Below are 27,116 nucleotides of genomic sequence, written 5' to 3'. Positions count from 1 at the left end.
ATAAGCCAGATGCAAGAGCCCTTAAGGGCCCTTGGCCTTGGCACCTGAGTCCTCTTGGCCCCAGCAAGAGCAAAGCTGAGTGAGCTGAGCAAACTTGCCCTTAGGCCACCTGCAGCTCTCACTGTGGGTGTCTTCCTGGCGCGTCTGCCTTTCTTGCTGGCACCTGCCCTGCAGCTCTGTGGCTTTCTTCTTCTTTTGCCAGGCCACATCTCTCAGGCAGCCAAGGGTCCAACCATCCCGTTCCCAACAGAACGTCCCCAAGCTTAGGGGTGAGCTCCAGGAAGAAGGCAGAGCAGTAGTGACTGTAGACATAGAGAAGGCTCAGCCGAAGGCAGAAGGGACATGGACATCACTTGGCAAGGGGTCCACAATGAGGGGTCAGATTCCTCTTTACCTTGCCTCACCTCTCCCCACACATCCCTAACCTAACCTCAGACTCCCATTCTGTCCTTCCAAATTCTGGAAACTCTGTCCCTGCTAGGGGAAAACTCTTACTCAGAGGTGGACGGTGTTTCATTCTTTGCTCTAGATTTGTCTGTACACCAAGATTTCTTTTTGAGGTTAACTGTTTATTTTAATCCTACAATTTCAAAGCCATTCTCTCTTTTTTTTCAAAACCAATTAATAGGACAGTTTCAATAATTAATACATTGCATATTGTTGTCTTCGTAGTGGTTATTCATAGTACAAGATGCAGACGTGATATCTTGTTCAAACACTATTAGTACAAATCTTTCTTCTCATTGAATTAAGAGAAAGTAGCTGTATATCTATCCTAACTATTTTGTATATACAGATACAAAATGGTCCTTCATTTGTATCCCCTTTTTTGTTTAGTTTTGTCAGAGATGGGTATTCCATTGCCATTTAAATATTGTAGGTACATGAATTCAGCAAAATAATCCAATATAGTCCAGTAGTCCATAATAGTAGTGGGTTATCTGTAGGATTGGCAATGTCAGAAGTTTTTACTTGAGCCTTTTAGAGCTCAGCATATTAATATGGCTTTACTTTTTATACCTTGTTTTTATACTTTTCTGCTGAATGGTTAAGACCAAGATAAAGCAAGACCTATGTAACAAGAAATGTAACTTTTGTACACCTAGGTTCTAATGGCAGATTCCTGACACTGCTTCCTTAGGCTGGGACAGCCTGGCAGAAGGCTGGGTGTGGCCCCATTCTCCTTGTCCTTAGATCAGCTTACTACCCCTCTGCCTTCCTGTCACCCTTCCCTTCTACACTTCTTAAAACCCTCAGATTCCAACTGTCCTCCCTCTCTCTGCCTCACTTCTTTCACCAAAGCCAGCTCTCTGTGCTCTAAGTCAAATATGTGGTTTGGCTGTGCCCTTTCTCTGGGGCTTCTTGTCACTTGCTGAGCCAGGTAGTCTATAAGGTCCCATCCCCTTTAAACATTTGTGAGTGTGTGAGCCAGAGCTGCCCCCACCTCTGTCTTGGCCAGACTCCCTTGTCCTTGGAGGCAGCTGGCCGTTCTATCCCCAGGGACTGGTTCCAGCCACCACCTTCCCTCCTGGACACAAAATCTACTGATGCTCAAATCCTTTATATAAAAGAACAGAGAATATTTACATACAACCTGCACACATCCATGTCTATGACTTCAATCATCTCTAGATGACTTATAACACCTATTACAATGTAAATGATATGTAAATAGTCATTATACTGTCTCATGTAGGGAATCCATGACAAGGAAAAGTGTCTGTACTTGTTCAGTACAGACACAATTTTTTCCCCAAATACTTTCCATGTATTTTTGGCTGAACTGGCAGATGCAAAACCCATGGATACAGCCAGCCAGCTGTACTTTAACTCTAAAATGTCACCCCAATTCCTGCCTTTAGCCCTGGGCTCCTCACACCTTTTCCCTGCCCTTTGATCATGAGCCAGCCCCCACCACTTCAGCCCTGGCAGACTCCCCTGTCCCATCAGGACTGTCCAGCTGGAGGTCCTCAGCCTTGAGGTTGTACAACAGCTTGGCCTCTGAGAGCCCCTGAGAAGCTCAGGGAAGGAAATGTTTGCTCCCACCACCCTCTTTGCTCCCCACCCACCCAGCTGCCCCTTTAAATATTTGTCAAAGCCTCCAGCAGAGGAAAGAGTGTCCCAGGATGAGTGGAAGAAGGGGAGGGGTGCAGGAAGGAGGGGGAGGGGAGCAAGCATCCGCCTCTCAGCTCAGCCTCAGCTGTGTGCAGGTGCCAGATGTAGAAGACAGCCCGCCTACCCGCACTGGCCCCTGCCCGCCCCCAGCTCTTTCCCCAGCTCCCGGTTGTCCTGGCAACCCTGGGATTGATGGCTGACTCACAGCACTGGGCCTGAGCCAGGTGGGCAGCTGGCCAGGGGGAGAGCCAAGGAGAACTACAGGCATGATGGGGTCCCCGTGGGCATCTCAGGGGGCCGCAAGGTTCAGCTGTGGGGCTTGCATTGAACAGGTGTCATGAGTTGGGATTGCCATATTGACTGGGGGAAGGAAAGGAGTTCCATTCTCCCTCTGGCCTTCAGTCTCCCCTGCAGAGTGTAGCTCTCAAGGCTTTATGGCTTGCCACTGCTTCTTTTTTAAAAACTTGCTTTACTTGGGGGCTGGGGAAGGGTGCTATTAAGTTTCGTACATGAAGTTCAGATGCCGGCACCACCTGGCAGAGACCTTAGGCTGCTCAGAGGAGGATGGAGGAGGAGGCAAGCCCAATGCATGGTCACACACAGCCCTTCATCTCTCCCTCAGCCCAGTCCTCTGCTGCAGGCTTCTTGTCACTTCTGGGCCTTCTTTATGTCATTGCTCTCTGAATGCCACCCACCCTGAAAAGCTGAGAGCCATGACACCTGCTCCATGACCTCACCACCCCAGCCTCCAGGGCCCTCCACGTCTTCACCGCTCCCTGCTGCACACTCACATGCCCTTTAGTGCATGCGATGGGAGGGTAGGCTCTGTGGTGCTTTTGGCTGCCCCAGCTTCTCAACCTGGCTGAGGGAAGGGAGTGCACTCTCCTGTGCTTCCACACGCCTGCCACAGGGCAAGGAGCATGCACACCGCCCACACATAATTATATTCAGCGACAGGACTGATGCTAAACAGGCATGGGCTTCTGCTAGGGCTGTGTGGAGGTCTCAGTGCCTCACTGGCAGCTCTGGGTCCCAGAATGAGTCATTCTGCTTTTCTGGGGTTTAGTGTGTTCCTCTGTGACATGGAACGACTGTCCCCAGCTCATTGACCTCACTAAGCTGTACTGAGGCTCCAATGCCATCTCAATGTCCAATCCTCATCATTATCAGCACTTACTCCAACCCCCAGGGATCTTCTCACCAGCTAAGCAGAGGACCCCCTTCCGTCTCTCTTCCTGTTACCCTCTCTGAGAACTGTTGGTCCCGGAGAGCCCCACTGCAGCCACCCCTCCTGTGTCTCCTTTTCCTCTTCCTCAGCTGCACGGGTTGGGATGAGTTTCACTCTGCTCTTTGTGTGCCAGGCAGAGCTGTGCCAGGGACGGGTGGGGACGGTTGCCCAGCTGCCCTCCCTGGCCACTCTCCCCACCCCCATGGCTGCCCTTCCCTTGAGCTGGCAGCACAGGCAGCTGGATGGGCAAGGGCAAGTGGGCATCAATCAGCGGGGGTACCCCTGGCTGGGAGAACTGGGCTTAAGCTAAGAGCAGAGCCTCACTGCTGCCAGGAATCATGGACAATGGGGACACATCTTAAGCCCAGGAGTCTCAGTTTCTTGGACTAATGAGGACACAGGAGAGCTGGTTTGGAGAGAACACATGACTAGAAGCCCAGGACTGAGTTCCAGGCTCACTTTGTCCTGTACCCACAACTCTTTGAACAGTCTCCTTGTCACCTGCCCCCAGAAATGACAAGATATAGAGTAGCAATTCTCCAAATGCTTGTCCTCAGGACCTCTTAGTGCTCCTAAAAAATATTAAATCCCCCAATAACTTTTGTTTATGTAGGCTAAATCTATCAATATTTACCAGACATTTAAAAATATTTATTTATTTACTAAGACATTTAAAAATATTTATTTATTTATATAGGCCCTGATGTGGCGGTGCACACCTGTAATCCCAGAAATCTTCCTGCCTCAGCCTCTCAAAATGCTCAGATTACAGATGCACACCACCACATACAGGTCAGAAGAAAATGAGAAAGGACTTGTGATCTCATGATATAGCATTTCAGTCCCAAGGTCCAAATATAAATAATATGTAATATTATTGTATGTTACAGTATAAATCACATACTTTTAAAAATAAAAATAAATGGCTCAGTAGAATAAGCGCTTGCCTGGCAAGTGCAAGGACCTGAGTTTAATCCCCAGTTCCACTAAATAAATAAATAAATAAATAAATAAGTAAATAAATAAATAATAATAAAAATAAGACTGGGTGTGGTGGCATGCACTTGTAATCCCAGTGCTTGGGAGGCTGAAAACAGAATCAATACAAGTCCGATCTGTGTAGTGAAACCCTGTAGATCCTGTACTAAATACAGAAAAATAAAATAAAATAAAATAAAATAAAATAAAATAAAATAAAATAAAAATAGCCAGGCATGGTGTTACTCCTCTATAATCCCAGCACTTGGAGCTACAACATGAGATGGGCACTCAAGACTAGGCTGGGCTACCTAGCAAGACCCTTTCTCAAACAAACAGATAAAAATAGCCATATTTCTCTGCCAAGAAGTTAGGAAAAAAGTGCCACCCGTTTTACAGTTTTTGCGAATCTCTTTTACTTTCAGGCTTAGTAAAAGACATACCAGGTAGCCTCTCAAAAACTTCTGGGGTGCTTTTGTGAGTGGGCAACAGTGGACAGGCAAACAGTGTCTTCATATTAGAAAGAGTAGTCGGACCTTGAAGGCTCTGTGAAAGGTTCTCAACACCCGTGGGCTCCCCTGGCTTGTAGTGACTCCTGTGAACTTCAGGGGGACTCCTGGCCCTCCAGCCTCACTTTGCTTATCTGTAAAAGGGAGTTAAGGTCATTTCTCCCAAAAGGGAAGGGAATTAACTCTGCACATTACAGCACACAATGCAAACAATAAGTGTGTCTGCTTTTCCTCTTTTTGAGGCCTCAGTTTCCTCGGTTGCAGAACAAAACGCCGGACTGGAACACAGCCAGGGCAGTTCCTAGCTCCAATAGTCTGGGGCTGCACAGAATTGGTCCAGAATCTCACACGTCCCCGTGTCCCTTTCCAGCTCCCAGACACAAAGGCATATTCTGTTTGGTGGTCGTGGAGACACATGGGGACAGATAGAAGCACCTTTGAGCTTCCAATCTTGCTTGCCACCTAGATGTACCTGTGTCATTTGACATGTTCCCTCGCAGTCAAGAGATGCACACAAGTGCAGGGAGGCCCAGCATCCGTGAGCTCGAGCAGACAGGTGTGCTCCTGTGCGCTGGCATCCCAACGCGCAGATGCACCGGAGCGCGTGCCCACCGTGCATTCTCCTTGGAGCCCCAGGACCAGACCGCCAGGAGGCAGATAGATGACAGCCGGGGCGCCGGCCTCCCGCCCCGCCCCCACACGCACCCCCGCCCGCAGCCAGCGCCAGCGCCAGCGCCAGCGTTGCAGTCCGCTCTCACCCCGCCCGCCCCGGTGACCCTCGGTTGCGGCTCGAGGCTTCGCGCAGCTCTTCCGAGCCAGCTCTCTGGACCGAGCAAGACAGGAAACGCGGCCGGCGCCTGAGGGCAGGAAGCCTCCGCTGCACCCAGCGGGCAGGCGGCCCTGCGCTGCGGCAGCTCAGAGGTGGCACCGTGCAGGGTGGCACCGCCTGCGGGGAGCGGTGGGCGCGGGCCTGCGGGCGGCTGAAAAGCAAACCTTCAGCGGCATGGTGGGTCTGCGGGCAAGGCGGGGCCCCAGGCCCGGGCTGCTGGCGCTGTCCACGCTGGGTTTCTACCTGATTCTCCAAGTCAGTGCCAAGAGGCCTCCCAAGACACCCCCCTGCCCACCCAGCTGCTCCTGCACCAGGGACACCGCCTTCTGCGTGGACTCTAAGGCGGTGCCCAGGAACCTGCCCTCTGAGGTCATCTCCCTGTGAGTGTCTGCCTGGCCTGGGGGTGCCAAGAGGAGGGGGAAGAGAGGAGGGCAAGAAGCCCTTGGGGAGTAGATGGGAAAATCCCTGTGTGTGCCCTCTTCAGGACTTGGGGACTGGGAGAGCTCCTGCATCCTCTGGCTGGAGTGTCAGGCCCCAACTGCAGGGAGCTCCGCAGTCAGGCAGCCTCAGCAGCCATGGCCGATGAGAGCAGGGGACTGTGGCCAAGAATGAATCATCCCCAGCAGTAACATCAGTGAGACCCACTGTGTGCGGGGGTGGCGAGTGGGGGGCCTGGCCCAGCCGAGGGGTGACATGTGCTTGCAGAGCCACTGCCTGTGATGCTACACCAAGGGCAGCAGGAGGAGGAGGGAGGGCAGCAGGAGGAGGGGCAGCAATGCTCTGTGCCCAGCTGGGGTGGCCTCACGCACAGCAGCTGGCCCCACAGCCTGGCTGGCCGTGCCTCTGACAGCAGGGTGACAGCACCCTCCCCATCCCAGTGCCCCATCCTTCAACAGCGCCAGCACCTTGTGGGTGTCTGGGTGATAACAGTGGTTCAGGTAATGGAACTTTTTCTTGGCTGAGATGGCAGGTGAGCCTGGGACCATGGTGCTCCAGAGGCAATGCAGGAGGAGAACGGTGAAGGAGGCCAGGGAGTTTCGGAGAAGGGAGGGACAAATGCAAGTGGGGGACATGACTCCCCCACAGTGTTACACTGGTGTCCCTTGCAGGACCCTGGTGAATGCCGCCTTCTCAGAAATCCAGGATGGAGCCTTCTCCCACCTGCCACTGCTGCAGTTCTTGTATGGACCAGGCATTATGGAAGGGCTGGTGGGGACACAGGAGAGGGGGATGGAGGCTGGGTTTGGAGAGAGTGGGTGGGGTGGCCTTTGGAGATGACAATGTTGGTGCCCCTTTGGCTCTTCCACAGGACAGACAGCCTGGAGGCAGGAGACAGGGTAGCAGATGGCACAAAGAGGGGTTGGGGGCTGCATGTGGGATTGGGAGTAGGACCTGGCTTCTCTGGAGACTAGGGAAATTGGGGGGGGGACATCTTAGAGACAGGTAACCCCGGGGGGTTTTGAGGAAAAAGCTGGGGTCTAAATGGAGGGATGGTAGGACAGCTGTCCCTGTAGGGCTGGGATGGGATGGGGTGAGGACAGGCAACAGGCAGAGGACACCATGTGGGCCAGGAGCCAGCCAGCAGGAGCACTTTGCCTGCAACCATTTTCAAGAGCAATCAGGGGGCCCTGGGAGCTTCTAGGATTGGAACAGATTCCCTTTGGTCCTGCTGCCCTGTGGCTCAGGGGCCCTCCACTGAGGTTCCAAGGTGAAGAAGGAGGGCAGCCAGATTCTGGGGGAGCCCAGCCAGGAGGCAGAGACTAGGGCAGCACACACACCCTTAGGAGTTCTAATCCTATCTTTATCTCCCCAGGTTGCTCAACTCCAACAAGTTCACGCTGATTGGAGACAACGCCTTCACAGGACTGTCCCACCTGCAGTACCTGTGTGTGGGAGGGAAAGGGCATGCACAGTAGATGGCAAGGGGGAGCCAGGCCTGGGTGGGCTGAGAGGGCAGTGGCAGACAAGGAACCGGAAGAGCCCTTGACACCCTGACTGCCCCTATGGCAAAGAGTCATTTCATCCACGTCCCTGCCTATACCATCCCCGCCAGATGCCTGTCTCTATAGGCTTGGCATCTCTATACTCTGTGGAAGCTGATCTCAGGCTCAGCACTAGGACCTGGGCTGGGGTAAAGGAAATAGCTGCCTGGGGAACTGGGATCTTGAGCGGCAGCTGAGGTAAGCTCTCATTTTTCTCTAGCTTCATTGAAAACAATGACATCTGGGCCCTATCCAAGTTCACCTTCAGGGGACTCAAGTCCTTGACACACCTGTGAGTACCTCACACACATACACACACCGCACCCAAAGCCCACGTCTTCTTTGGCCTGTGGCTTTGGTGGATCTTCAGGGACCTGGGGGTCTCTCTTGCAGCTCACTGGCCAACAATAACCTGCAGACACTGCCCAAAGACATCTTTCGGCCCCTGGACATCCTGAGTGACTTGTAAGGCCCAAGTTCCACTTCTTCCAATAGAGGGCACTTTCCCTGGAGGGAGCAGTGTGGGGAGAGAGAACTGGGGTGACCAGAAGGTCTTGAAAGACTGGGATGGTTTGGACCTGGGGGCTCTGAGATGATGTCAAGTGAGCTATAGATGATAGCCTTCCACATTGGGGTCCCTCAAGTCACCTGTGGACCCTCCTAAGATGCACATGAGGAACTGTGTGTTTTCAAAATGTGCATTTTAAAATGTGTTTGATTTAAATCTACATTAAAGTCCCATAGCATAGTCAGAGTCATTTATTATTATTATTTTTTTTAATTTTAGGGAAGGGTTTATAGGGTGTTCAAGGTCTCACTACTAGATCAGACTTGTAGTGATCCACCTGTTTACAGCCTCGCAAGAGCTAGGATTACAGGTGTGTGCCACCACGCCCAGTCTCAATTGTTATCTCAGCGAGCCCCTGGGGAGGGGCTGGCACGGCAGGCCTGGGAATCAAACCCCCTGGCCCCTGTGCCTGCTTGCAGGCACTTTAATCCACTGAGCTATTTGGCCGGCCCTGTCATTTATTATTGATACAAGAAAATAAAACCTCTCATTATAGGAAGTTTAGGTGTGCAACAGATAACTTTGCATTTTGTCCTCTGTAAAAGGCACCTGGCAAGCCAAAGTAGTGGCACAAGTCTGTATTCCCAGAAATTTAGGAAGCTGAGGCAGGAGGATCACAAGTTTGAGCCCAGTCTGGGCAACTTAACAACTTAATGAGACCTTATTTCAACAGAACAAAATGCAAAAGGGCGGGGGCCATAGCTCGGTATGAAAGCCTGAGGTTCACTCCTCACTCCCAAGGGCACTGGGCCAAGGAGGCAGCAGGGCTGCGACTCAGCACTCTTCTCTGGCTAAGCCTGTGAATGGGGCTGTACCTGCCCCAGGGAGCCTTTCTGCAGTCTTTGCAAAGCCTGAGTGGGCAACTCTAAGCAGCTGTGATAAGATCTACCTCGGACAGACTAGAGGGCGAGAGGGCGGTGGGCAGAGCAGCAGAGAGACCGTCCCTCTGTGCCCTCTGCCTGCCCTCACCCTCCAGGGACTTGCGGGGCAACGCACTCAACTGCGACTGCAAGGTGAAGTGGCTGGTGGAGTGGCTGGCGCACACCAATACCACTGTGGCCCCCATCTACTGCGCCAGCCCACCCCGCTTCCAGGAGCACAAGGTGCAGGACCTGCCACTGCGGGAGTTCGACTGCATCACCACGGGTGGGTGGTGCCCTGTGTCCCCAAGCCACCCACCCTACCCTCAGTGCAATGGACTAGTGGGCAGGTCCCTGCTTCCTCAGGGCTGAGTTCCACCCACCCACGCCTCTCATCCCTGCAGACTTCGTGCTGTACCAGACCTTGTCCTTCCCGGCGGTGTCGGCTGAACCCTTCCTTTACTCTAGTGACCTCTACCTGGCTCTGGCTCAGCCAGGCGCCAGTGCCTGCACCATCCTGAAGTGGGATTACGTGGAACGGCAGCTTCGAGACTACGACAGAATCCCAGGTACCTGCTCCTCACCTGGCTGCACTGGCCCTGACCAAGGGACTGCAGTAGTTCAACTCCACTAAGTTCCTCTAGATAGAGAATGGATGACACATGGTCTCTGCCCTTTCTTCTGCTGGGGGTACACCATGGATAACATTCACACAAAGGTAGGTGGAAAGAAGATCTACATTCCTAGGAGGAAGGTAGGAAGATGGAAACACAATGCTCTAGGGCATCTGGGAAGGCCTCCTGGTGGAGTAGATGCCCAAGTGGCCTCTTGAAGAATGATAGGGAGGAGGAGGTCAGAGAGAAAGCAGGCACAGGTAAGCCTGTCATGGTGGCGCACACCTGCAATCCCAGCACTTGGGAGACTGAAGCAGGAGGATCATTGTGAGTTCAAGGCCAGCTTGGGCTACACAGTCAGTGCAAGACCAGCCTGCACTATATAGTGAGACCCTGTCTCAACTACTACCATCCCCCCAAAAAAATTTTTAAGTACCTATCATGAGAAATTTAAGTTGCCCGTATTTGTGAAAGAACTTGAAGTCTGTATTTAAAAATCCTTCCCACAAAGAAAACTCCAGGCCCAGAGAGTTTGCCAGTAAATTCCATTAAACCTTTAGTGAAGAAGTAACAAGGGAAAAAAAAAAAGAACGAGGACCTTACACAAGCTCTTCTGGAAAGTGGAAGGGAGGATTACCAGGACTAGGGCCCAACAGGGTGGGAGGGTGCAATGGACAGAAGTGTTGGGGAGACCCCTAGGGGCCTGGATGGGTGATGAGGTCACATGTTGAAATTGAGAGCACAGGAGGAGGAAGAGCCAGCTTGACAGGTGGGTGAGGGGCTCCGTGTCAACCAGGCTGAGTCTGAGTGCCTGGGTTGGTGTGAAGGGAAGGGGAGTCTGAGGGCAAAGGAATTCTAGGGACAGACCACAGCTCAAAGAAGGGGTTCAGACAGTGACCACTGGAGCCTGAGCCCTGCAGAGCCCCTCTGGGGCAAAGTGGGATGGTGAGGAGAGTGGGTGGCAGTCACCTGTGCTTTGTGGCCCAGAAGGGCTCAGGGCACCCCTGTGGTAAGTATAGGAAGCCCTCTCCAAGGTGGGGCCCCTGGGGACAGTGCTTTTCATGTACCATTGTCCAAACATTGAGGTGTCCTCTGGGATTTCTCAGAGGACACCACCCCTGCCACCACCACCACCACCACTGGCATTTGGCCAGGCGGGTGGCTTGGGACAAATCACTCTAAGCTCCAGTTTCTATGTGAAGAAGACAAAATAACTATGCCTTTTGGCATGATTAATGGCACTCCCGTAAACACACGGTCAATATCAATCAGTATCTAGAGAAACCTATTTTGTGTTCAAGGCCAGCTTGGGTTTGAACCCTGGGCCAAAGGGTAGAGCGAGGATGAAATAGAAATGGACGATCACTGGTAAAACAGTTAGACATGAGCACACATGGAGCGCTAGGTGGATGGGCTTAGGTGAAGGTGAATTCCGGAGAGGTCTCAGTCCTAACCCACAGCTGGGGAACTGATTTCCTTCTCTGGCGGGTAGGACATGGTAGCAGCTGCAGACCCTCCCCATACTGCCTTCTCTCCTGGCAGCCCCCTCAGCTGTGCACTGCAAGCCAATGGTAGTAGACAGCCAGCTGTATGTGGTTGTGGCCCAGCTATTTGGTGGCTCCTACATTTACCACTGGGATCCGAACACCACGCGCTTCACCAAGCTGCAGGACATCGATCCCCAGCGTGTGCGAAAGCCCAATGACCTGGAGGCCTTCCGCATCGATGGGGACTGGTACTTTGCTGTGGCTGACAGCTCTAAGGCGGGCGCCACTAGCCTCTACCGTTGGCACCAAAATGGCTTCTACTCCCACCAGGCCCTGCATGCCTGGCACCGCGACACGGACCTCGAGTTTGTGGATGGTGAGGGCAAGCCGAGACTGATTGTGTCTAGCAGCTCCCAGGCACCAGTCATCTATCAATGGAGTCGTACCCAGAAGCAGTTTGTGGCTCAGGGAGAGGTGACCCAGGTACCTGATGCCCAGGCTGTGAAACATTTCCGTGCTGGCCGTGACAGCTACCTCTGCCTCAGCCGCTACATTGGTGACTCCAAGATTCTGCGCTGGGAGGGCACTCGCTTCTCTGAGGTCCAGGCGCTGCCCTCCCGGGGCTCCCTGGCCCTGCAGCCCTTCCTGGTGGGTGGCCGCCGCTACCTGGCACTGGGCAGTGACTTCTCCTTCACCCAGATCTACCAGTGGGACGAAGGGCGACAGAAGTTTGTACGGTTCCAGGAGCTGGCAGTGCAGGCTCCTCGTGCCTTCTGCTATATGCCCGCTGGGGATGCGCAGCTGCTCCTGGCCCCCAGCTTCAAGGGACAGACGCTGGTATACCGACATGTGGTGGTAGATCTCAGTGCCTAGAGGGGTATCAAGGCCTCAGGGTGGCACTGGAGGTTGGGAGGGGGCTTCTGAGCAGCATCTGTGTCTGTGTGAAGTCACACTGGTCAACTGCACAGACACACACACACACACACACACACACACACACACACACACACACAGTGAGCCTGGACGCACACCACAGACTGGCCTGGGGAAGCCATCCCTTATCTCTGCAATCCGCACAAACTCCTATGTATGCACCAGTCCCCCAGGCCTCCTGGCCTGCCTGTGTATGTCCTCACCCCACATCTGTAGGCCCTCAGGGTTCTGCTCCCTGCTCAGGCTTAGGAGTGATGCTTTGGGCATGGAGAGGGGCATGAGCTGTGACCTCCTGTTCTCCAAGTCAGCCTTCCCACCTTCTGGCCTTTCCTGTGGGCATTGCAGGCCTTTACTTATCTGTTCATGCTCCATGCTGCAGCCTCAGCCACGGCCGTCAGCTCCCAAGGTATCCACTCTTGCTGCGCCCCTTGCATATACACACATGGACTCTGATGGACACACAACCTCTCACTTGCACACACCTGTGCACACTCACACTTCTGTAGGTAAACAAGTCCCCCTGGGCACACATGTAGATGGTGCTGCCTGGAAGGGCTCCCCTCTGTTATTTTCTTGCTGAAGCTCTTCCTGGAGGGACCCACAAGACCTTTCCTCCTCTCCTCCTCGCCATGTATGCCCCCCATGGCTGAGAAGGACAATGACAATGACATTGGTCAGTCTGGGAGTGCTGGCTTGCTTCTTTGCCAGCAGCAGCCCTTTCTTCTAACTGGAGTTTCCTTCTGTGATCCTGAATTCCAGATCTCTTGGGGACAAAAGACCATCCAGATGAAAGCCTTTCTTTCTGTAGCCTTTGCTTCCTCAGGGCGGGACCATCCCCTGGTTCACTCCACCTTTGGGATGGGGACCCTAAGCTGTGATCCTCTTTGCTGGGTACAGGAGCCGTGCAAGCCAGGGAACCTGTGAACCCTGGACCCAACTCTGTGGGTGCCAAGAATGGGGTTTGGGTTCCACCGTTTGAGGGCCCTGGCACCCCGCCACTACCCAGGGGTCCATCCCATAGACACAGTTCTTCTGTGGAGAATGAGCTGTGGTCCAGAAAGTGCTGAGGGGTGCACCTGGAGCCCAGATTCGGCTGCCCTCTGCTGGACGCTGGGAGGAGCTGCTCCCAGTGGCCAAGGGAGGCCAAAGAAGAGGCAGGCAGGGAAGCGGGCAGGGAGGCCGACAGGGCCCAGATGGGACTCCCAGTGACAGGAAGCCAAGGGGAACTTGGGGGCAATGCTTTGATTCACTTGCTTCAAATAAAAAGCTCCACCCCCTCCTGCTCTCAGGTGTCATCCAAGTGTTTCACCAGGAAAAAGATGAGGGCCATACTCTCGCTGTACCCGGAGGCCAGCGTCAGCCTGCATGCCCTCTTCCTCCATTCCCTTCCCTAAGGACTGCGTCCCCCTCTGGGCTTCTGTGTCCCAAAGATGACACTCAGTGCTGGGCCGGTGAGACCAGTTCCCTCCACCTGGGGCTGTGGAGCTTATGTGCTGGAGACCCACTAAAGCTTGCATCTGTCCCTTCCCATCCCCAGCTTCTCTGGGTGAGAGCTATCCCCGCTGCTACTACCCTCCACCTTAGGGAGGATCATGGAGTCCTGCATAACTTCTTGGTCCCTTTTCTCTCCATAATAATCAGCCACCATGTCTTCTCACCATTCTTTGTCCCCAGGATTTTTCAGATAGGCACATTTATTTTGTCTCTTTTTCGTTTTGTCCAAGCCCACCCTCCTCACCATTCTCTCTGTTCCCTTATACACCCCTCTACCAGCCCACTTTCCACAGAAACCTTCCTGGTGCCCTCCCCTGCCCAGGGCCCACTTCAGCTCCCTGACCCTGGACAGATCACCTCCCTCCTCAGGTCCTCATTGACTTCAGGGCCCCTTTCAGCTGTCACACACTGCTCATGTGTCACATGTGTGTCATGTGTTACCCTTCATGTTCTATCCTTCAGGGTGGGGCAGGGTCTGGGCAGCCTGGAGCTCTCAGACTTCGAAGGGACACACATCTGCGGCCTAATGCTGTCCAGGCTCTCTCTGCCTTGCACAGTTGTATGTCTGGGATCACACCTTTGCTCGGTGTGAGATTTCAAGCAAGCCAACTGATTACCCTGAGCCTCAACTTCTGCAAAACAGAAAAGAAAACCTACTGTTTTGGAATCTCTATTGGACCAGCTTGCTAGTGGGTGAAGGCATTATGTTGCCTACTTATGTCTTGGTTTCCTCATCTATGAAGTGGGTATAATCAGACCTACCTGGTAGGGCTATCAATCATGAGATTTCAATGTGCTCAATGTATGCTGACACATGTAATGCCCTTCGATGGACTGTCTGGCACCTAATTAGGAGCTTACCTGGCCTATAGGAGTGCGTGAGATACACGTGGCTTGGAGAGGGATGACCTTAGGCAGGTGCCTGGGTTAGGCTTACTCACTCATCTGGCCTTAGAGTCTGTACCCTACATTTTACCTGTGCCTTCACATGACACTACCCTGCTCTGGCCAGGTTGCACTATGGGTGACTAGTATGGGTTTCCACTTCCTTGTACCACATTCTTGTGCTCTGGGCTGAGCAGATGCCCTCAGGGGACCAACCTTATCTTTGGGGAGTAAGAAGAGTGGTGGCCTGCAGGATAGTGATGCAAGCCTGCAATCTTAGCACTCAGAAGGCTGAGGAAGAGGAAGAGGAAGGAGGGAAGAGTTTGAGGCCAGCCTGAGCTATAGAGTGAGATCAAAGCCAGCCTGAACTACATAGCAAGTCCCTGTCTCAGAAAACCAAAACAAACAAATGGGAAATGGTCTTTATCCTGTGCCCAAGAAAGGCTGTCAAGGAAAGCAGATCAAGCTTCCTAAACCCACTGGCATCTGTTGCCCAGTCAGAAGGTAAACACTGTTCCCACAACTGCTCGGTCCAGGAGCCCTGTCCGCCAGTGGGAGGCGATAGTTCCACTGCACGCTAAATGCTCAGCTTTCTGCTGTGGCTGCCTGGTCACCTGCCCTGGGGCTCATCCATGTGTCCAGAGAGCTGCTTAGCAACCCAGTGTAACTGGGTGACTGTGTCAACAGCTCAGGACCAAAGGCCATAAGAGCCAGAGTCCACTTGTTCTGCCAAAGCCAGGCCGGGTGACACTCCTCAGCTGCCAGCCTCACAGCTCTCGGCACAGAGCCCTGCTCTCAGAGGCACACTACTCACTTCCTGTTCTTTAGATGCCCCAGGACAGGCATTGGAACCGGAAGTCTCCATGCAAGAGGCCTTCCCAGTTGGGTGGGCTTAGAGGGGACACCAGAGAGATCCTCCTGGCAAATAGGGACAGAGGGTGGCCTCTAATGCTGGGATCAGGCGCTGTTCTAGCAGGCAGCCAGTGAGGAGGAAGTGCAAAGAAAGGAGGCTCCCAGGTTTCCCTGGAGTAATGGACATCCCCCCAGGTAACCCCTCTTCTTGAGCTTGCCCCTCCCCATTCCATCAATTACAGACTTCCTCCTTTGGAGGCTCCCTTAAGAACCAAGTCTATACCTTGAGATGGGCGTGGCAGCTAGGACCTTCCTGGCTTTTCTTGTTCCTCCAACACAGTGTGGGGCTGAGGTGGAAGAGGGGGTGGGCAGGAAGGGCCAAGGAGACAGGAGGCCTTGGGAGAGTTTCTCCTGAGGGCCAGTTTCACCTCAGGCTCCCACACCCAGCAACACCAGTAAAATTGATGATAATAATTAAGACCATATCATCACCAAGTGTTTATTTATCCCCCCCAAAGCCTCCTTTCCCTGGCTCGCTCCTTAAGGAGCCCATCCATCCCATAGGTGGTGGGCGTGAACTGAGGTTCTAATAAACAGCAGAAACTGCCTGAGTTTCGCCCCCACAAGCCCCAGGCAGCTCTCACCCTCCCCTCGGTGCAGCAAAGGAGGTCACTCCCCCCCTTTCAGAGCGAGCAACTGAGGCAGAGGCACAAGTATCACAGAATGAAAGCCCTGTGGGAAGCGTAGAGGCAGAAAAGCCTACCTTCTTGTTATCTTTTTCTGCCTTTTTTTTTTTTTTTAGTGTCCTCCCTTCCTCCCTCGCAGAGCAACAGTCTCGAGTTCCATCCCCTCCTACTGCTCTCTCAGCTGGCCTTGCTGATCCTGCACATCAGCATGAACTCAGGACCATGCCACACATTCAGCCATCAGCTTCAATAAACACCTCTAGGTAACCTTAGGCAAGGAACTGAGAATACGTCCTACATGGAGACAGAAGAAAAAAAAAAAAAAAAAAAGCAATGCAAGGGCAGGGGAGATAGCTCAGTAGAATAAGCACTTACCTGGCAAGTGCAGGGTCCTGAGTTCAATCCCCGGTGCCTCATAATAAAATCAATAAAGAAGCTATGCAAAAATTAAGACCCTGCACACAGGCACAGGGCAAAACCACAATTATTGGTTCTATGACATTCTCAGGAACCCAACCCGGATTGGGAATTGAATTGCCAGCCTTCACACTGAGCTGCAGCCCCGGCTCCTTTTTAAGTTTTAAAACAGGGTCTCTAGAGGTCACTAAGTTGCCCAAGCTGGGCTCAAAGTTTGCTTCCTCCTGCCTCAGCCTCCCAAGAGCACTGGGACTGCAGGTGTGTGCTACCAGGCCCATCGATGGGATTTCAAACTTCTGGTGAAGAAGGAAGGGTGAGCTGCTCACTGCACCCAGGATCTCTCAAGTCTGCATGGTCAGCCAAGACGTGTGCATCTTGGAAAATGTCTACACAGAAATGTACTTCTGAGATCCACTGTTGGAGGAGGACTCCACTTCCCTCTCCTCCCTCCTTTCCCTCTTGCTCAGCAGGGCCTCCCTGGATGTATACTGACTTCGAGACCCAATGGTGTAGAACTAGAACTTGCATGGGCTCGGCAGGCCTGCTTCCAGCTCGTGTCTGAGCCTTAAGGGGGACCCCCACTCAATAATGATTCTATCCATTTGACAAAGGGGGACAGATGAGGACACAAGGAGGGACACTGGAAGAAACCAGTGAAGCGCCTTGACAATACGGGATCCAGATTTTTTTCTTGCTTGTCCCCCCACTCTGTTATCTCCCATTCCCTAATCTTCCTAACCAAGAAGGATATCGCCGCACTCTCCAGCGACGCACGCGGCGCCCCTTTAAGTGGCTGGCTCCGCGCCTCCCTGACCTCGCTCCGCCCCGCTGGGACCTCACTGCGCCTGCGCTTCGCGCCGGAGCGCAAGGGTTGGGCAGGACCTGGTTCCGTGCAACTTTCAAGTGAGTTGCAAACTCCGCCCCGGAGGCCGGTTCCTGTGGCCTGGTGCGCTGGGACCGCAGCGACCCTCAGGAGCGAAAGCTACGACCCACTACTCCAGTCAGAGGCCACTCAACGCCCGGTTTTCTGCCTCAGGAAGTGCGGGTCGCAGCTGCAACTGCCGAGCCGAACACTCGCGGGAGCCGCTCCAGAGTCGGCTTCCTGCGGCCGGGCCGGGGCGTCCAGTTCTCCAGGACACCGCGCTGTGGGATCGGGGTCGGTGGGTTTGGGCTCAGCCTTCGTGTGGGAAGGCCGACCGGCCCTCGTTTCTGCCCCACCACTCTGCCCCCTGCCCCAGCCCCCGGTGCAGCCATCCTTTGGGGCATATTGGGGCTTTTTTCTCATTCCCAAGGCTGTCAGGATGGTGTCCTGGATGATCTGTCGCCTGGTGGTGTGAGTATAGACACTTTCAGATCCCCTCAGCTTGCACCCCTGTGTCAGCTTGCCCCTGGAGTGGAGGCTGGGGACGTGGGGGCGGGGCTTTCTTAACATGGGCTCCTCCAGCACCCACGGGGGTAACGGATCTGGGGGCCTGCGTGGGACTCAGGACCGGGAGCTAGTCTTACCCTCCCCAGTTTCCTAGAGGATGGGGACCCTTCCCACACGCAGCCACTCTTGTCCTGCAGATAGGCATGCGGGTAGCCACAGCCAGACAAATGCAGGCACAGTAGGCACTTTGTGGGTGGAGAATCCAGCTGCCTGCTTCCCACCTGGGCAGTCACGTGACTCCACACCCTCGCCTCAGCCTTGTCACTCAGTCCTACCCCTCACCTCAGAGTACTCCAGCACCTGGCTCAGATATCCCCTCTGTAGTCTGGCAGTGCCTGGTCTGGTGGCCCTGGGCCTGATTGCGCACCTGTGGGAGGGGACACTCTGGGGCTCTCACCCACCTCCTTGAGCGGCTGTGCTGTAGCACCACCACTACCCGTGGGCCAGCAGTGCAGGCCTGGGCAGGCTTGGGGATGTTTGTAAACACCAGGGTGGGGAGGTGGCCTTCAGGGCACTGACTCAGGCACCACGGGTTGTGCAAGCCAGGCGGGAAAAACAGGGCAGGCACTGCCACCTCGAGCCCCAGTGGTGGTGGTGGGGGCAGCCACCTGGCAGGGGAGTGCAAGGCATGGTGTCTTCACACTCTCTATGTCTGCTCTTCCAGGCTGGTATTTGGCATGCTCTATCCAGCTTACGCTTCCTACAAGGCTGTGAAAGCCAAGAACATTCGTGAATATGTGAGTTTGAGAGGGTAGGCCGTCTTGAACGGCATGGAGGGGTGGTGGTAAGACTGGGGGGCTCTGGGCAGCAGGGCATATTCTGAGTGACAGCAAAGGAGAGAACAGGCCTTGTTCCGGCAGGTGTGGAAGAACAGAGTGCCTGCAGAAGGCCTTGTGGGTGTAGCGCACCAGAGCGGGCACAGGAATGAGTGGCAGTTTCCCAGAGGTGCCTGTCCAGCCCAGCATGGGCGAATGCAGCCATGCAGCAGGACAGGCTCTCTGGAATGTCTGGGCTGGGCTAGTCAGGGGCGGGTGTTGACCCTGGAGGCTCAGGAGCTGACCTCTGTGCTCTGTGCCCCACAGGTGCGGTGGATGATGTACTGGATCATCTTTGCAATCTTCATGGCGGCAGAGACTTTCACAGATGCCTTTATCTCCTGGTCTGCGCGCAGGGGTCGTCAGGCAGTGGGATGGGAGCCGCCCTCCATGGCCCAGCTCCTTAGCTCATCTTGCTCCCTATGCACTGGCAGGTTCCCTTTCTACTATGAGATCAAGATGGCCTTTGTGCTGTGGCTGCTCTCACCGTACACCAAGGGGGCCAGCCTGCTGTACCGAAAGTTTGTCCATCCATCCCTGTCCCGCCACGAGAAGGTAGGTACCCCAGGGGGAGGCAGAGAGGGAGACCTAGATAGGAGTGGGAACAAGTCCTGGACTCGAGGTTTAGGACAGGGGGGCACTGGGTTCTAATCCCAGGCCTGCTGCTTTGTCCCTGTAGGGCCCGATGGGGCCTGGCTGGGGTGGTCTAATGGGTGCCTGGGAATGACCTCCAGGGCTGTGAGATGCCGCCTGGAAGTTGGTTTGGGGATGAAGAGTGTTGTAGCACCCTTCTCTTGTTGTGTGTCCCTGGCTGTATCTGTGGCCACTGGGCCCTGGGTGGTAGCAGGCAGAGAAGTGTGATGATCAGTGGCTTTTGGGGGTCTGCAGGGAAAGAGGGGCTGCTGCTGTTTCCCTGAGTTCTCCTCTCCTGCATCCATAGGAGATTGACGCGTACATCGTGCAGGCCAAGGAGCGCAGCTACGAGACAATGCTCACCTTTGGGAAGCGGAGCCTCAACATGGCTGCCACAGCAGCCGTCCAGGCTGCTGCCAAGGTGCCCTGGGCCAGCCCTCCAGCAGCCCTGCCCCACCTTTACCTTTGGGCTGACCAGGGAGCAAAAGGTACCCTAGGTATGGGGGCAGGGGACAGGCTGAGAGTTTCTTGTCTGACACAAGTGTGAGTGGCTTCTTATTCTTGCTCTCTTGTGGCTCTAGTAGCCTACAAAGGTCTGGCTCTGGCAGGCAGCTAAATTGCTCTCAGTTCTGAGTCCTTTGCCACAGATTAGCTGCAGATCAGCCCTGATTCTTCCTGGCAGCTTCCCTGGCTGAACTCCGTTCTGCAGTAGCTCCTTCTCCCAGGTGACACGGTACTCCCCTCCACAGAGTCAGGGCGCACTGGCTGGCAGGCTGCGGAGCTTCTCTATGCAAGACCTGCGCTCCATCCCTGATACCTCTGCCCCCACATACCAGGACCCTCTCTACCCAGAGGATGACGTGCCCCGCCGGAGACCACCCATCAGTGAGTGGCCGACGGGCCCAGAGCCCTCTGGGAGGGGCGGGAGGGAGGCTGGGCAAGGGCCTGGGCCTTGAAACTGTGTAAATGGTCGGTCTTGTCTCCTGTGGCCTCTCTCCAGGATATCGGTCAGGGGGCCTACAGGACAGTGACACAGAGGATGGATGCTGGTCAGATACTGAGGCAGCCCCCCAGCCACCGGCCCGGCCCCGAGAAAAGCCTCTGAATCGGAGCCAGAGCCTGCGTATGGTCAAGAGGAAACCGCTGGTGCGGGAGGTCAGTGGCAGTGGTGAGGACAGTGCGAGGGAGGCAGCTGGTCCTGCCAACTCAGCCCACACCCACGCAGCTCACCGTGTTCCTCTCTCCTCCCAGGGAACCTCCCGCTCCCTGAAAAAGACGCGGAAAAAGACTGTGCCCTCTGACATGGACAGCTAGGGCCTGCAGACTCAAGCCCAGTCTTACCTCACACCCAAGGGCCCTGGAGGCTGTCTGCAGGGACCTCAGCTGTGCACCTGGCCTGTGCACCAGCCGCCTATTTCCTGCAGAGCTGGGATGAACCCACAATGTATCAAAGCCTTTGGGCCCAAGGTCCTATTTATTGCCTTCCGCAACCCTCTACCTTCCTGGGTGTGGGACTAGAGCCCCCCAAACCCTTGCTGATGAAATTGAAAATCCTTACAACTGTGTGCATTCCTTCTTGTCCTTCTAAGTACTTGACAGCCTTTTCCAAGGCCTGACGTGTGTGTCCCAGTTGTGTGTTTTGTGTTGGTGAATGAGGTCAGGCTTGTGAATGTTTTGATAAATAAATGCATAAAGATACTCTGCTTCACCTGGTGTGTCTCCCCACTCCTCCCATCATACACTGAAGATTGAAAGCCCACTGCAGGCACTGTGCAGGGCAAGGCAGACTGCAGGGGAGTATGGTTCTCCGGGAGACAGTTGTTGACAGATCCTGTTCTGGTCAAGCTCTGGGGGAGTTCTGAGGGAGAGTGAGGGGCCAGTCTGGAGCATGGTTGCAGTCTGAGCAGCTGTCAGGAGGGTGCCTTGGTCCTCTCAGATCCTGGAAACTCCCTGGGCATTTGAGTTGTGCAAATACTCAGGTACCAGCCAGGGTGGCTTGCACTCTAAGGAGTGCCCACGCGGGGGCAGCAGCAGCCAGTATCTAGGCTGCCCCCAGCTTCCAGGTCAAGGAGGGCGGGGCTCGGAGCCTGGCCAGAACCTCGCCCTGCCTGGGCCTGGCTGCTGGCTGCTGGCTGCTGGTTGCAGGGACGATGCAGAGCCCGGGCAGGCCTCCGAGGGCCCTCCCTGCTGCCTGTGCCCACTGGTCCGAGGCCTGCCCCATCCACAGGGCCTCCCCAGCACTCCGAGTCCCAAGCTCTTTGCCTGGCCTGGCTCTGCTCCATCACCTCCTCTGATCCATGGGCCAGGCCTCTGCTGCCATGGATGCTGGTGTCCTCACTGCGACCAGATCCTGGGCTGCTTCCCTCTCCCACCCCCCATCTGCTCTTCCTGCTTTGGTCTAAGCAGAGAGATGGCTGAGGGCACTGGATGAGAGGAAAGGAAACAGGCTGATACCTCAGCGGGGCCTGAGAATGAGGATTAACTCTTGGTGTGGGGATTATCTGGGTTTTATTGGGGGGAAGGCACTAATCTGCTGGGGTGACTTATTGCCTTGTGTATGGGTGCCCAGTGGCTTCATATGTGACATCCCCCTGTATCATAGTGTACTCTTACCTGTTCATTAAAATCTGTATTAAGCGCCTACAGGTACCAGACGCAAGGTGTGAGGAGCAGCAGCACTTGACAGATGTTGCTCTGCTCCCCAGATATCTGTTAATTTAATCCTTTCAACAATCTCAGGATGTGGGAATGATTATCGTAATCTTCATTTATTTCACAAACAGGAAAACAGGCACAGAGAGGGCAAGTGATTTGCCCAAGGTCACATGGCTCATCAGTGGCAGAATTGGGCTTTGAACCAAGCAGTCTGGCTCCAGAGTCAGGGCACTTAATCACCAAACAGTACCCAGGTAAATGAGCTGTTCCTTGCCTGGGAGGCAAGAAGGAGATGAACATGTATGGAACACTTGGTGCATGCCTGACCTTGTGCGAGGCATCTCATAGAGATGAGTTCCTTGACTTCTGCCAACCAGCGCATCAGGTAGGGGCTCTGCTTGTACTCTGTCCAGGGCTGCGGGCCTAGAGTGGACAGGTCCCTAGGGCGCTTGGTGGAGTTGAGAAAGCTTTGCACACTCCACCTGTAGCATAGGCAGGTCCCAGTCCTCTTCTTGTCTGCTTCTCACCCCTCCTGGAAGCCCCCCGTGGAGTGCCCTGTATCATGTCACTTGCTTCTCTGTGGCTCTCATCATCTCTGCTCCTACATTTTTGCCTGGAGCTATCATATTCTCCCCAACTGCGTTGTCACTTCGTAAAGAACAGATGTACCTTACTGTTGTATCCCAGCCCGGAATAAATGGCTTAAAGGAAGCAAAATATTTTTGTAAGTGTGTGATTTGGTGAAGTTTTGCTTGTTCTCCACTCTCAAACTCATGCCTTCTCCGTGAAGCCTAAGCTTCCCCACAGCGTGATTAGAAATGTCTGGTTAGCATTTGTTAATGTGTCCACCTCCCTAGGGGTCACCTCTGCGTCCCCACCCAGGGCCTGACACCTCTGAGGCCAGAAGAGCAAATGCACTGAGCCCACCTGTGAGCTCTTCCAATGCCAGGGAAGAGATGGCCTTGTGCTTTGGTCTCTATGCCCTGCATCCCCTGGGCTTACCACAAAGCCTTGAAGTCACCAGCATCTCCTTAATGCAAGTTGGTGAATGGCTGACTGCAGTTGTCTGGCTTCCAAGACATCCTGAGGCCAGAGAAGGAGTGAGGACAAGTCCAAGTTTAGGGCAGTTCTGGCCAAGTACATACATGATCCCAAGGTGCAGGGCACCGGGTGTTGGCTGGGCCTGCCCCTCTGAGAGCCACTCTCTGCCCAATAGGTCCACCCTCTGGATGGGCTCCCTGGCCCACCCTCCAGATCCCTGGCTTCTAGAAGAAGGCTGGGCTGGCCTCTACCTACCCATGGTCCCCAACCTATGCACAACCCTATGCCAGCCTCCAAGGCAAGATCAGGGCTGGGAGGGACATGAAGCCCCTCAGATGCACGGTTCTGCTGTGTCCTGGTTCCAGCCCCCTCCAAAACCTCCCCCACCCACTTGGTCTCCTTCAAGGGCTCCTCTGTCTTGTTTCCTCTCCTTCCTGGTACAGGCCATCCTTCTGTCCTATTCTTCCTTCTCTCTTTATCCCACCTCCCTCCTGCCATCTTTTGGTCCTTCTAGCAGGCTGCCCTAACTTTCTGCTCTTTAGCCCCATCCATGTCACCTGGAGCCTGGAACCCCTTGGTGTCCTGGTCCCCTCCCTGCTGTGGCATCCACATCACTACACACAACTGGCCCATGGCTGTATTTTTAGCTATCGCACTTAGCAGCAGGACCACAAGCCTCTAGGTCAGCACTACCTTGGTCCAGGCAGAGAAGGGGATGCCTGGTGGACGCTCTCTCCCCCGAAAACTTGAGGATGTTGAAAGGGCTACTATCCAGGCCTTTGCCCTGTGCCCCTCCCAGCATCACAAAACAGGGGTCTGAAGGCTGGCAGGTAAGAGAGCAAGCCAGGGCCAGATGATGCCGCCTGCTGCCAGGGGGAATCCTGGGGGGCCAGAGCCAACTCTGCTGGGCACAGGGTCCTGAGTGTGGGGCAGGTGGAGGTTATACTGCTGGGAGGGGAGGTTGGAGGAAGGCAGGCTCCAGAAGAGGAATTAGGTCAAGGATGTGGGTGGGTGGGCAAGAGGGGAGGGTGGCATCTGCCACCGAGCTTCCTCCTGGCCCCAGAAGCATCTCTACACTTCCCTTCCCCTCCCCTCCCCTCAAGTCCTGGGAGAATTCTCGGGGCATTCCCCTCCCCCATGCCCCCCACCCCAGATGCTGCCACAGGGTGGGGGTGGGGTGGGGGGAGGCCAGCCTCAGCTGTCTGGAGGATGGAGGGGCTGGGAAGCAGGGCTAGGTGCCCAGACGGCCGCGTGTGTGGGAGGGGATGTCCTCAGATGCCCTCCACCCGGCAGTCCCCGCTCTGACGTGGGTGCCCCCCCTCTCCCCGCCCGGATTAGTGGCAGCTTGGCCTGACTCTCCGGGGCTCCTTCCCCCGCCCTGCCTGCTGCCCACCCTGGGCAGGGGGCTGCTCCACGAGGGGCATTGTGCTTGCCCAGGTAAGGGGCTCTGGGGCTGGGAGAGGGCAGCTGGTTGTCAGTGCTGCTGTACTGTCAGCATGAGCGTGTGTCAGTTGGTGTCTGTGTGTGTGTGTGAGTGTATGAGTGCACCAGGGGTCGGCACCGCTGGGGCCAGGCCCACACATGTCTAGGAGTGCCCACCAGTTTGCCATGGTCCTTAGGTCTGGCTTTGTGTCCATGCGCTGGGTTGCTTTCCTTTTGTGTTTGTGTCTTTTGTGTGTCCTCAGCTCTGTTCCATCCTCAGGCGGAGAACAGTCATAACAAGGGCTCTGGCCTGTGGCATGGGCTCTGAAGCGAGATAGGGGATCAGGGTGGGGTAGAGAAGGGGTCCTTTTCCCCATTCCAACTTCCGCCAGCCCCTGGACATTTCCGGAGCCTGTCCCCAGAGCCTAGTCCAGACCACAGACTGTGACTTGACAAGGCTGACACAGCAGCTAGGGGTAAAGGGGATCCATCCCACTCCCCTGGGACCAGTCCCCTACTCCTTGGGGATGACAGCAATAGGCCCTCCAGGCACTGGACACCCAGGTTCATACTCTGGCCTCTTGCAGGCCCCAAGCCACAGGACTCTGCCCTGGACTATTCCCCTGAGCCTGGGCTGCTGAGCAGAGGCCAGTGCCCAGGGACCACAGCTCACCATCTTGCTCTGGAGAGTTTCTGAAGCTGGGGACTCCAGACCCTATTGGACCCTCCCAAGTTCTCTCCCCTGGCTCTCTCAGGTCCAACCACCCCCAGGGGAGCTGGGGAAGGAAGGGAGTGTGAATAGCTCAGCCATGTAAACAACCCCTACCAGCCTGTGCTGCCACAGAATGTACTCTGGGGGAGGCCAGGGTCTGGGGGATATGTGCCAAAGTGGTTCAAGTAGTGCCTAGTGTGAGCCTTGTTGGCCTTTCTCCCTGGGGTTCAGGATGACCCCTCCTCTTTTCTGTTATGTGTGAGGCTCCCTGCCTTTGCTTTGGTGTCTTCGGTAGAGGCCGGCCCAGCCAGGCTTCCCAGTTCCCCCTCTCTAGGGATGGTCGTGTGACTTAAGAGCAGGCTAGAGACTCCAGAACTCCTCCCTGGGACAGGGAAGTGGGGAGAGGTCACTTCTGTCTGGGGCAGGGAGGCAGGAGAGCGGAGGGGTAGGAGATGGATGCCTGTGGGGATGGGAAGTGCCCGTTGGGCGTGTGGGTTTCTGTGTGTGTCTGAATCTGTCTGTGTGTGTTTGAATCTGTCTGTTTGTGTCTGCGCTCTGGAACCACCCCCGCAGAGGAGCCCTGATGCTTCCTCTGGTGGAAGGTACCCTGTTTGCCCATTTCCTCTCCTACTCTCGATTCCCTCCCAGGGGCCACTCCTATAGGCTCCTCTCCAGCACCTGGCCAGGGAACATGGGGAGCCCCGAGGGTGGGGAGACCCTCAGAACCAGAAGTGGGAGCTCAGGGTGGAGCTCCTCTGGGCCCATCATCTCTGGATACTTGGTGAAACCCAGGCCCATAGACTGGGGCAGACTGTCCCAGACTCCTAAGCACAACACTTAGTGACACTGGGCCTTAGGACAAATCCGGGAGGGGACTTGGGTGGGAGACTATGAACAACAGCTTGGCCAGGTGAGGATGAGGCAGGGCAGGCAGCAGACAGCCGGGTGTAGCCATGAGCCTCCTCTGGAGAGGACCAGGAAAGAGTGGTCCAGCCAAGCAAGGCTAGGCCGGCATGGGTCACAACGCCCATCACTGACCCGTGAGAACCCGACTGCCCCTGCCAGCTGCGGCACTGTCCCCTCCCAGCCTCCTTGCCCTAGCACCCCGGGGGGGCACCCCGCCCCAAGGTGGCCTGGTCCGGCCCCTCCCGCCCTTTGCTCCAGTTCCCGGGCTTGGCACCTATAGTGGGGGTGCTGCCCGCCTGCCAGGCTCCGGGGCCGGGCCCACGGGAGGGTGGGGCGGCTGGGAAGCTGGCACGCTGCCCCGGGGGAGCCTCTCCCGGCAGGCGCCCGGGTGCCGCGGGGAGGAGGGGTGAACAAAGGGCTCATTCTCCCCTTGCGCAGCCGGTGGCATCGCCGGGGCGTTGGCGGAAGCCCCCGGGGCTCAGGAGGGGGCAGGCCCAGGCGGGGCCGCCGAATCACGGGCTCCTGTTTCCCGCAGGGTGCTGGAGGAGGAAACCGGCGGAGCAGCTTCACCACTCTCAGTTGCGCATCTGGCGATGGCGATCGGAGGTCCTGCTGCGCTCTCCGCTGCGCTCTTCCTCCATTAGCTGCGTCGCGCGGTGCTGCGCCCTAGCCGGTGTCTCTCTTGGGTCGCGGGATCGGCCCCCTTTCCAGGCTTGTCCCCCTCCCCCGGCCCCTCCGCTTTTCCCCCCACTCAGCCGTCTCCGACCCGGGGCGCGTGTTCCCCCCGGCCCGGCTCCTTTCTCTCCGGGGACACCCGCTCCCCAGCCCCGGTCCGGCCCTCCCCAAAGCGCAGCACGGAGTCTCGGCGTCCCATGGCGCAACCCACGGCCTCGGCCCAGAAGCTGGTGCGGCCGATCCGCGCCGTGTGCCGCATCCTGCAGATCCCGGAGTCCGACCCCTCCAACCTGCGATCTTAGAGTGCCCCCGCCGCCCGGGGGTGTAAAGAGAGCGCGAACGCGCTGAGCGGAGAACGCGACGACCCTGCGTCCCTGTTCGCCCGCCGGCC

General features: G+C 55.6%; 2 protein-coding genes across 2 annotated transcripts; both read left to right on the top strand.

Moving 5' to 3' along the window:
* The first annotated feature begins 5,584 nt into the window (after positions 1-5,584).
* On the top strand, positions 5,585-13,391 carry Lgi3 (leucine rich repeat LGI family member 3). Its single transcript, XM_004630641.2, has 8 exons — positions 5,585-6,039; positions 6,769-6,840; positions 7,473-7,544; positions 7,862-7,933; positions 8,035-8,106; positions 9,186-9,355; positions 9,474-9,638; positions 11,226-13,391. Exons 1-8 carry the CDS (start codon positions 5,834-5,836, stop codon positions 12,041-12,043), a joined length of 1,647 nt encoding a protein of 548 aa, XP_004630698.1. The 5' UTR covers positions 5,585-5,833; the 3' UTR covers positions 12,044-13,391.
* Positions 13,392-17,298: 3,907 nt separating this feature from the next.
* Positions 17,299-21,012, top strand: Reep4 (receptor accessory protein 4). Its single transcript, XM_004630640.2, has 9 exons — positions 17,299-17,597; positions 17,730-17,770; positions 18,531-18,603; positions 18,949-19,025; positions 19,116-19,236; positions 19,622-19,735; positions 20,064-20,199; positions 20,315-20,469; positions 20,566-21,012. Exons 2-9 carry the CDS (start codon positions 17,739-17,741, stop codon positions 20,626-20,628), a joined length of 771 nt encoding a protein of 256 aa, XP_004630697.1. The 5' UTR covers positions 17,299-17,597; positions 17,730-17,738; the 3' UTR covers positions 20,629-21,012.
* The last annotated feature ends 6,104 nt before the right edge of the window (positions 21,013-27,116 follow it).

This window comes from Octodon degus, unplaced genomic scaffold (genome assembly GCF_000260255.1).
Source record: "Octodon degus isolate 3935 unplaced genomic scaffold, OctDeg1.0 scaffold00036, whole genome shotgun sequence".
Classification (NCBI taxonomy): Eukaryota; Metazoa; Chordata; class Mammalia; order Rodentia; family Octodontidae; genus Octodon; species Octodon degus.
Note: the sequence above shows the minus strand (reverse complement) of the source record. Positions and strands in the feature narration are given on the sequence as shown.